The sequence below is a fragment of the Chrysoperla carnea genome, chromosome 3 (genome assembly GCF_905475395.1).
Source record: "Chrysoperla carnea chromosome 3, inChrCarn1.1, whole genome shotgun sequence".
Lineage (NCBI taxonomy): Eukaryota > Metazoa > Arthropoda > Insecta > Neuroptera > Chrysopidae > Chrysoperla > Chrysoperla carnea.
In genome coordinates, this window is record NC_058339.1 from 5,329,439 (window position 1) to 5,340,405 (window position 10,967).

At 28.9% G+C, this 10,967-nt stretch overlaps 2 protein-coding genes across 2 annotated transcripts; both read right to left on the bottom strand.

Annotated features, from left to right (window-relative positions):
- Nucleotides 1–607: 607 nt before the first annotated feature.
- On the bottom strand, nt 608–3,886 carry LOC123296806. The gene is made up of 5 exons (XM_044878461.1): nt 3,529–3,886; nt 1,855–2,122; nt 1,662–1,781; nt 1,298–1,591; nt 608–1,192 (listed from the first exon to the last, which is right to left on the bottom strand). Exons 1-5 carry the CDS (start codon nt 3,864–3,866, stop codon nt 1,022–1,024), a joined length of 1,191 nt encoding a protein of 396 aa, XP_044734396.1. The 5' UTR covers nt 3,867–3,886; the 3' UTR covers nt 608–1,021.
- A 2,401-nt stretch (nt 3,887–6,287) lies between these two features.
- Nucleotides 6,288–8,346, bottom strand: LOC123295002 (zinc finger protein 184-like). Its single transcript, XM_044876196.1, has 6 exons — nt 8,232–8,346; nt 7,998–8,153; nt 7,746–7,913; nt 7,401–7,661; nt 6,835–7,217; nt 6,288–6,296 (listed from the first exon to the last, which is right to left on the bottom strand). The coding sequence occupies exons 1-6, from the start codon at nt 8,344–8,346 to the stop codon at nt 6,288–6,290; spliced, it is 1,092 nt and encodes a 363-aa protein (XP_044732131.1).
- Between the last annotated feature and the right edge of the window lie 2,621 nt (nt 8,347–10,967).

A 10,967-nucleotide genomic window follows, 5' to 3' on the forward strand; every position in this document is an offset into this window, starting at 1 on the left:
TTTTGGACCCCTTCCGACCATCAAAAAATGTTGGATTTTAGTTTCCTCAATTTGTATCATAATGATCTACTAAATTCAATTTTTTTCTCCGAACTCAGAATTAAATTATTCAAAAAGTTAATTTGATCATATCATACATAATTGGGATGATGACAAATTATGACAATTTTGACTAATAGGGTATTATCGTTAGTCAAAAATAAATCATGATTGAAAAAAGTTAAAATTTATGTAAAATTATACTTAAATATTCTGATTTCAAGTCATAAAAGCACATTTTTCTTTTAAAATATTAAAATTAAAAATCGTATTTTTTAAACTGTATATCACGTGACCTAAAACGCGGGTAAGCCCTGCTGTGATGTCATAGCGGTATGAGTCATAGACCATCAATTAGTTCAGTGTAGACACCTGGATATAATATATACATAGATAATAAGTATTTATATTTATACAATAATCAGATGTCTATGAATATATCTGTCAAATTTATTTGTGTTATTTCGTATAGTGATACCCATATTACGTCATCAAATTGGATGCCCGCGTTTTTGACAGTTTAAAACAGGTTTAAAATTTAATTTAAGTTTTTGGCAAGAAAGCATGTGTATTTTTCCGAAATAAATTTTTGGTGGCTTTTTATTAGCAAAATCAACATTTTGAAGTAATTTTTCTAGTGGAATACCCTATTTGTACTCACAACTCTGTTACATTCTCACGAGGTAAAATATCGCGTTTCAATTAAACGTAAAGAAAAAATAAAAAAATAAAGTTGTTATTCTGATTTCAAAAGAAAAAACAACAAAAGAAATTCTTTATACAAAGCATTCGGAAATCAAGCGAATTAAGTAACGCATTTTTCGAATGACTAATAATTCGAACTGATAAAAAAATAATTCACGTATTAATAAGTTATTAAACTACAAACATTTAGATACATTCTAATTAAAGCATATTATCAATTATATTCAACGAGGAGGAGAGAAAATTATTTTATTTTGGTGGTTTTTTATTTGTTTTTTTAACCACCTGCCTTTTTAGTACGTAATGATCGAGATGATAACGACATACGTCGTAGAGATCGCATTGCCATTGCTCTATTAAAATGACGTTGATGTGTTTTTACTTCCGATAATTCAGCTTCTAGATTCGAATCAACTGAAGCTACAATTACCAACAAAACTCCAACAACCTAAATATTAAAGAAAATTAATTTTTAAACCTCCATATATAATATAAATGTAAAAGTAAGGATGTTTGTTTGTTTGTTTGTTACGCTTTCACGTTAAAAACTTACCAATAATATGATAATGATTAACGTATACATATGAATGGCAGCTTCTGGCAATGATTCAACTTCTTTAAGCGCTGTTATTGCAGGCTCAAATTCAGGACGCAACTCTAACGTATGTCTTAGATGTATAGATGCCTCTTGAAATCGACCACTTGCTTTAAAGATCTCACCTAGTGTATAATATTGTTGCCAAGCATTTTTATCAGGCGGTTGTACTTCTAACGAACGTTGTGCCACATAAATGGCATCATCAAAATATTGTACAGCAAATAATACTTTTGCTAAATTTAGCAATACCTACAAATAAGGTGTTAACTCGTTTTTATTCTTTAGTTGTATCAGTTTAAATAGGAAATTGAAAAGTTACCTCCGCATTATGAGGTGAAACTGCTAAAGCTCGTCGAAAACATTCTATTGATTTATGTGCATCACCTTTTATGCGCCAAAAATTACCAATTTGATTATAAAGTTGAATTGATTTCGGTTTCTAAAACAATTAAGAATTCAGTTACGATACATTTTTATAAATAATAAAATCCTAATAAAAGTTTAATATTTACCTCTCGTTTTGCTTTTTTGAGTCGTCTTTCTAATGCATTCACATCAAATTCAGCTACACCATTTTTATTATTTTTTTTCTTAGTGAATATTTGAGCAACTTTTGGCTCTGGTACCGTTGGATGCATATGTCGTAATGCAACACCTGCCAAACTATCATAATATGTAAAATTAACGGTTTTACCACAATCTAAAACTTCGTCGTCTGCAATTGTGGCACTATTATCATTATCTCTTATCGAATTTATATTTGTTGCGTTCTTATCATATCTAAAAAAAAAAATAAAATTAGAAATATCTTATATTCTTTTACTAATCCAAAATTAATCAGGAAACAAAGCAAGGCACAGATTATAGTTTTTAATTTAAAACAGATCTGCAACTCCCTGTAAAAGTTTTACTATTTTCGTTCTCTGAAGATGCCTTTCTCCAGGTGGCTCTACACATTATATTCGTGTAAGGCCATCTATTAGTTTTGATAATAATTTATCCATTTCAATGGTTGTTGGGGAAACAATATTTTATATATTTTTAAATAAATAAACAATAGGTCTTTCAAAATTCGTTTGCATGTCATTAAAATTTATAAATTTCTTTGTGTGTATTCTCAAATGATTGTCTTTATAAACATTTTGTGGATTATTTGAATAGTGGCATTATTTAAGTATTTTGGCCGTTTTCATTGTGGCCTTGTTCATTATCTAATTAGTGTAATTTAGTCGTTTTAAGTGTGTTTATATTATTTTCCGATTTTTTTATGGTATGTACTGAGTTTATTTTAGCGCTTAGGTCTTGTTAATCATCGTGTTGTTACATTTAGGTAGTGTTTAATTGTGATTATAATTGACTAATAACGAAATAAAACAGTTTTACATTACATTTAACTTACATCAAACTAATAATTAATTGTTATTAATAATGTTAATATTAAAATAAATGCTATTTTATTTCAAATATTGCAATAAATTATTATTTTATTAATATTTGTTATTTTATTTAAAAAACTTCACTTTATTTAATTAGAAGACAAATAAATACAAAAAAATTTAATAAAAAATGGTAAACTAAATAGAAATTATTCGAATAGTACCTAATTCCCGCCATTTAAAAAAAAAAATAGTTTATTGTAAGTGCCTTTCTCCAGGGGGCTTTTTGGACAACATTTCATGTACTGGTAGAGTTGCCTATCTATTATCACCTAATCTGTGAAGGTCCTAATATTTATTAGGACAGGAAAAAATCTGTTCTAATAAATTTAAGAATTTCCAACGGAAAAATCAATAGATACTGAGTAGATTGTAACATTTCGTCACAATTTTTTTTCCTATTAATTATGATCTCGATAGGAACTTCTTCACTACCGGAAATAATCTCAACATCGCGGTGAACAAATTTTATTTATGATTTAACTTTCCATGGCTACGAACTATGTTATTACTGCCTTTTTTGTGCATATTAAATGTCAATGTGTTTTTATTAAGCATTATATTCGTTTAATTAGCAATACACAGTTTTTTAAAGAAAATGATGGTAACACAAGGATTTACAATTAAATATCCATGCAAAAATCACTCAAATAAAAACTTTCGATTCAACTGACTGAGATATCCACAATATAAACACAAGGACAAAGATTGATGGCCAAAGAATCATAAACAGTATAAAGAAATATTTACTTATCACCAATATGTTTTCCATTTTGTAATGATTGACAATCCGTACAATAGTATTCTAAACTTTGCTTCGTCCAAAATTCACCAAAATGTACTGTTGAGGTTATAATATTAAAAATTGGATCATCTTCGGTTACAAATTGTCCATCAGATACACCACCTGGTATAGTTACAACCTGATGGAATGGACTTGCTTCGACAATTTTCTCCTCTTCAGCATTTAATTTCCAAAGTGTTGATGTACGTGAATTTGTTGAGAATACATTAAATGACAATATATAAATAGATATAATTGTTATATATGGTATATCTCCATTCATTTTTTGTATATTGTCATTCATTTAATTTTGCAAATCAATCATTTTTTAATTAATCACTTTTGTGAATTTGATTTTATTATGATCAAATATTTAACTTAAAATTTTATATTTCATTTCATCATGTACTTCACAGAGTACAGACTAGAGTATGTTCTTATCTATGACTATGATCATGAAGGTTATAAAGAAGGAGAACGATCGCTATAGAAAATAGACGCGCTAATGCTTTAGTGCGTAGCGATCGTTCTCCTTCTATCTAGCCTCCATGACTATGATTGTGAATCTCATTTTTATTATTTGTGTATTGTACAATCCAAGTCAGAATTCAGAATTGCTAGTAAAAGCTAAAATTGCAAATAATTGCCAAAGTTGGGAAAACAATATCAATAGGGAATATTCATGTATTTTTTTTATATTTTTAATTCATTGTTTACACCGTTATAACAAAGTAAAAAATATAAATACTGTTTAAAAATGTTGTAATTAAGCGTAAACAAATATATATAATACATAATTTTGAGATATTTAAACGTAGTTTTTTGGCGCTCTCTGTTGATGACGTATAAGTACGTGATCTGTCAATTGGTGACAGTTCAATGTATAATTTACACTTTAAAAAAATGAATTTACAACACAGAATTTACACTCGTTATTATTAAGATTTCTAATAAAAAGCCGTAGAATAGTATAATTTAATGAAATACCATATAAAATGTACGTAATTAATATCATACAGTATGTCAACAAATTTGACAAGCCCGTATTTTGATGACACGTCCGTATAAAAATTTGAATTTCCGTTTTAGAAATTTTTAAATGCCATCACTAAATTTGTACTTTTATTAATCAATTTTAAGTAATTAACAAGTGAAAACAAACAATTGACTGAGTTAATTGTTGAAATACCATGTATAGGCAGTGTTGATAACTCTGTCACATTTCACATACATACATATCTGACATATTTAACTGATATTCTCATATAATGCGCAATCGTTTGTTTTTTTTGACGTCATGTAAATAACAAAAGATATTCACTTTGATATTCCTATATTAATACATACTATAAAATTTGTACCTAATTAACGCCCTCGTGGGTAAACAGTGATGTTTACAAAAAAATGTTTCAAACAAAAGTTGTTTATTTTTTGTAAGGAACATTTTTTACATTTAAACTTTTATTCTATCTCTAACGGTTTACAAGATGGGTACTACGGATCCATGACCCAATTGACCCATGTTGCTCATTTACGAACTTGACCTCACTTTTTACGTCCTAAGCACGCTGTAAAAATTTCAGCTTGATATCTCTTTTTGTTTTTGAGTAATCGTGACCACAGACGGACGGACAACCGGAAATGGATTAATTAGGTGATTTTATGAACACCTATACCAATTTTTTTTTTGTAGCATCAATATTTTTAGGCGTTACAAACTTGGGACTAAACTTATAATACTATGTATATTTCATATATACATGGTATAAAAAGGTATTAATTACTAAAATAAAGGTTTAGTTGAAATGTCCAGTCAATAAAGTTACGGAAAAAAAATATTTGAACCAAATTGAAATTTCATAAATATTCCCTATTTTAATGAAACTTTTTGTAACGTGTTTATAGGATCCCGAGGACATTCAGCCAATTTAAATTAGTCATAGGGGAGCATAGAGCTCCAGCGGGGGGAATATGTAAACCAAATTTTTATGAAATGCTTATTTTGGCTTAAAATTGCCTTCTATATAGTAGGTTTTTTTGACCGCTGAAAATTTAAAATCCCGTCAAATTTTTATTTACATTTCAGAGATATCTTTCGTTTTTGAATTGTCGAGGTGACGGACGGGCGGGTAACCGAAAATGGGCTAATTAGGTGATTTTATGAACACTTATTCCAAAATTTTGTTTGTAGAATTAATATTTCTAAGTGTTACAAATAGGACTAATTTTAATATCTTAATATATATATTTCTTGTGTGTGTCTGTATGTGACTGAACTCCTCCTAGACGGCTGGACCGATTTCGATGAAATTTTTTGTGTGAGTTCAAGGGGATTCGAGGATGGTTTAGATTTACAATTTGGTCCAGTACAACTGTTTTTGAGGGCTCCGTACCAAAAAAATGAAATTTCATTAAATGGTGGGAGCGCATATAAATCATATCACATTATGTATACTATGTGTACTATGTATTTTTAATAGTATTCAGGTATTGTCAATAGGCATTTATTAGAGCCATATGCGAGCGCAGCGAGCTCTACTATCAAAGGTCAGGCCAAAGGTCGAAGGTCAGGCCACTCCAATAAATAGGAGTTAAATTGGGGTTTAGCGGACAGGCTAAACGTAGTATAGGTATTCATGAATTGGAGTTACGTTTTTACGGGACAACGTCCGTCGGGGCCGCTAGTATCAATATATATTTCATATGTATAGGGTATAAAAGAAACTTACCTTTGCTTAAAAATAATAAGATTTTCCCTATTTGACATTATCATAAAGATGGAGAACAATCTTACTCACACATATAGAACCCTAGTACGTATACATTATAAATTACTTATAGAGCTCTATATATGTGGGTAAGATCGTTCGCCATTTTTATGATAATGTCAAATAGACAATATGTTCTCAAAAACTGTATCGAAGGTTATCGGGAAGGAGGTTGGTGTAATTAATACCTTTCAGAATAATGATTCATTCAGAAATGATTACATTGTAATTAATTTTTATTTATTTACTGAAGTAATAACAATATGATTTTTATTTATTATGAATACGTTTATGTGTAACTAAAACACTTTTATAAGTAAATCTTTTATTACAAATATCACATGAAAATGGTTTTTCTTCGCTATGGATAAGTTTATGTGAAACTAAATGATGTCGTTGAATAAATGATTTATTACAAATATCACATGAAAATGGTTTTTCTCCACTGTGAATTCGTTTATGTCTTTTTAATTGACTTTGAATACTAAATGCTTTATTACAAACATCACATGAAAATGGTTTTTCTCTGTTATGAATACTTTTATGTGAAACTAAATAACCTTGCTCCGTGAATGTTTTATTACAAATATTACATAAAAATGGTTTTTCTCCGCTATGAATCTGTTTATGTTTAACTAAAGATCCTTGTTGGGTAAATGTTTTATTACAAATATCACATGAATATGGTTTTTCTCCACTATGGGTGCGTTTATGTGAAACTAAAATATTCTTACAAGTAAATCTTTTATTACAAATATTACATAAAAATGGTTTCTCTCCACTGTGGATAAGTTTATGTGGACCTAAATGATGTCGTTGACTAAATGATTTATTACAAATATCACATGAAAATGGTTTTTCTCCGCTGTGAACCCGTTTATGTTTAACTAAAGATTCTTGTTGGGTAAATGTTTTATTACAAATATCACATGAAAATGGTTTTTCTCCGCTATGAATCCGTTTATGTTTAACTAAAGATCCTTGTTGGGTAAATGTTTTATTACAAATATCACATGAATATGGTTTTTCTCCACTATGGGTGCGTTTATGTGAAACTAAAATATTCTTACAAGTAAAACTTTTATTACAAATATTACATAAAAATGGTTTCTCTCCACTGTGGATAAGTTTATGTGAATCTAAACGATGTCGTTGACTAAATGATTTATTACAAATATCACATGAAAATGGTTTTTCTCCTCTATGAATCCGTTTATGTTTAACTAAAGATCCTTTTTGGGTAAATGTTTTATTACAAATATCACAAAAAAATGATTGATTTATAATTCCAGTAGGTGAATTTAAACTAGTATTTTCATCTAATATTTCATCTTTAATAATTATTTCTGTATGTAATTCTTGTTCAAGTTTAATATTTTCGTAGTTAATTGTGCATAATTGTTCATCATTTTCACTAACACTCACAGTACTATCAATAACAGATTGTTCATCATTTTCACTAGCACACACAGTACTATCAATAACATTAATGTCATCTTTTGATGTTTCATTTTTAATTTGTTCAACTTCCATGACAACATTTTCATCCAATATTTCACTTTTCACTAAACTAGTATTTTCATCTTTAATAATTATTTCTGTATGTAATTCTTGTTCAAGTTTAATATTTTCGTAGTTAATTGTGCATAATTGTTCATCATTTTCACTAACACTCACAGTACTATCAATAACAGATTGTTCATCATTTTCACTGACACACACTGTACTATCAATAACATTAATGTCATCTTTTGGTGTTTCATTTTTAATTTGTTCAACTTCCATGACAACATTTTCATCCAATATTTCACTTTTAATATTCACTTCTCCATAATTAATAATATTTGGGTACAAATTTTTATCATTTTCATAAATTGGTTCTTGTTTTACAATTTTATTACGGTTGTTAAGTATTTCTTCTTTCATTAAATCATTACTGCCGTCTTCTGATATTTCATTCTTAATTAGTACAACTTCCATTGTAACCTTATCATCTAATGTTTTAATTTTAACCATTAAAATTCGTGGGGTTAACACTTTTCTTTAAAATTTTCCGATCATTAGGCATCGTCTATACATAAAAACAGTTTTCCAAACCTTCTTTTAACCACAATAAAAACAAACAAATTAAATGTTAAACATGGTGAATGTTAAACATGACATATTAAAAATGGCGAATGTTTCTGTCATGGAGGTTAGAGAGAAGGAGAACGATCGCTGCAGGAAATACTTTCCCAGAAATACGGACAAAATAAGTGAGGCGCTGAGATCGCTAAGATGTTTCAATAAAAGCGGACTGTTGTTAAATTTTGTACATTATGCAACTAACTTCATCTACTTATACTCATAATCGTTCTCCTTCTCTCTAACCTCTATGGTTTCTGTCACCAATATTATAAATCTATATATATATATATAAGAAAGGAAACTGACTGATCGATCAACGCACACCTGAAACCGCTGGGTCTAAAATCCTGCAATATTGTACATGATATCGCACCAAAAATTAAAACCAACGAAATTGTGCACGAAAGCAGAAATAAGTGATGGCAAATGAAGTGAAGTTTATAAAGAAATATAGTCTTTATATTTAAAATTACAGTTTCCCAGCGAAGCGGATGAGTAGAGTTTCTGAGCTATCGTAATATTTGGATCGATTTTAGTCCATATCTCAAAAACTATTCGACCAGTCATCAAATGCACCCGATTTTTGTACTTTTTGGGTCAAAATGACCTTATATACTGACTTTTATCGAAATTGGAGATAAACAGAATTTTTCGATTTTTTGAATTTTTTTTAAGAGGTACCCTTTGAAAAAATCGAGAGAATCCGGAAAAAAATTTTTATTTTGGAATTTGATGAAACTCGGTGGATGGGGTAATTTTGATCCAAAAAGTATAAAAATCAGGTTAATTCAATGATTGGATGCAGAGTTTCTGAGATATCGCAATATTTGGATCGATTTTAGTCTGTATCTCAAAAACTATTCGACCAGTCATCAAATGCACCCGATTTTTGTACTTTTTGGGTCAAAATGACCCTATATACTGACTTTTATCGAAATTGGAGATAAACAAAATTTTTCGATTTTTTGAATTTTTTTTTAAGGGGTGCCCCTTTGAAAAAATCGAGAAAATCGGGAAAAAAATTTTGGTTTTGGAATTTGATGAAACTCGGAGGATGGGATAATTTTGATCCAAAAAGTATAAAAATCAGGTTAATTCAATGATTGGATGCAGAGTTTCTGAGATATCGATATATTTGAATCGATTTTAGTCTGTATCTCAAAAACTATTCGACCAGTCAACAAATCCACCCGATTTTTGTACTTTTTGGGTCAAAATTACCATATATACTGAGTTTTATCGAAATTGGAGATAAAAAGAATTTTTCGTGAATTTGAGTTCGTAAATGAGCAACATAAAAATGTTCCCTATAACAAAATAAACAATTTTTGTTTGAAACATTTTTTCGTAAAAATCTTTATTTTTTTCCCAGTTAATTGTTTATTTTCACTTGTTTTATTTATTATAAATAATGCATATATTTTAATTAATTATGTTTATAAAAAGTTATTTATTTATTTATTAGTTATTATTTAATGTATTTAATAATTTTGTTGGCAGTGTTTTTTTAAATACTAGTGAAATCGACATTTGACGGAACTTATGCAAAAAAGGAAATCCTTCGCTCAAATTGAAATATCATAAAGTATAAAATATAAGAATTTTTTTAAATACTTACATGAACATTTGTTTTTGTAACAATTTAAAATAGTTCTTGTAGTGACTGTGAGCAGTGGCGTAGCTATATGTGGACAAGGTCTTTGCATAGCGAATTTTCACTGGAAAACTGCTTGCTCCTTTTTTTGCCTTTTGACTTAAGCTATTTTAATCTCTATCCTTATCTTAAGTTCAAAAGAAAAGACGCAAATTCGCGCAAGTTTTTTTTTTTCATAAATATGTTATAGAATACTTTGCCCTGTTACAAAAAATTTTACCGACCAAAAAGGGGCACATAAACAAAAAGCTTTGAGTTTGATAAATTGAATGAAAAAAGTTAACTCCTTGAACTGCAGCAAATATAAATCAGAAATATTATATTAATAGAAACATTAACATTAAATATTAATAAATAAAGCACAAACCTTCGCCTTCAATAATACTAACAAATACAGTAAACGTAAATTAAATGACACTGTAAATCGAGAGCAACAACAATAATATTAACATACATCCGCAAGAGCAGGTAGATTGGGGCTGACAGAATAGGCGGAAGGCGAGGTTAAGATAACTCAAGTGACCTGTTTATAATGGAGTGGTTATCTAACTACATCAAAAATCAAAAAAAACAACTTTCAATGCAAAACAAAAGAGTTGGGTTTTCTGACTTTTGTCCGATTTGGTATAAATACTTTACTGTGCAATAGGTCTTGGGATTAAACTTGATTAATGGTTAAATTTTTTTTTTGTTAGTAGGTCTCAGAGACAGAACGCGCGCGAGAGCCAGATTTGCCGTATTTTGAGCTATTTTCAGGGCTCTGTAAAAGTTATAAATATTAGAGATACAACTCCGGCAGTCAGAACTTTATTTTAGGAAATTTCTTCATCTTTTTGGATCTTTTTTCAGACTTTGA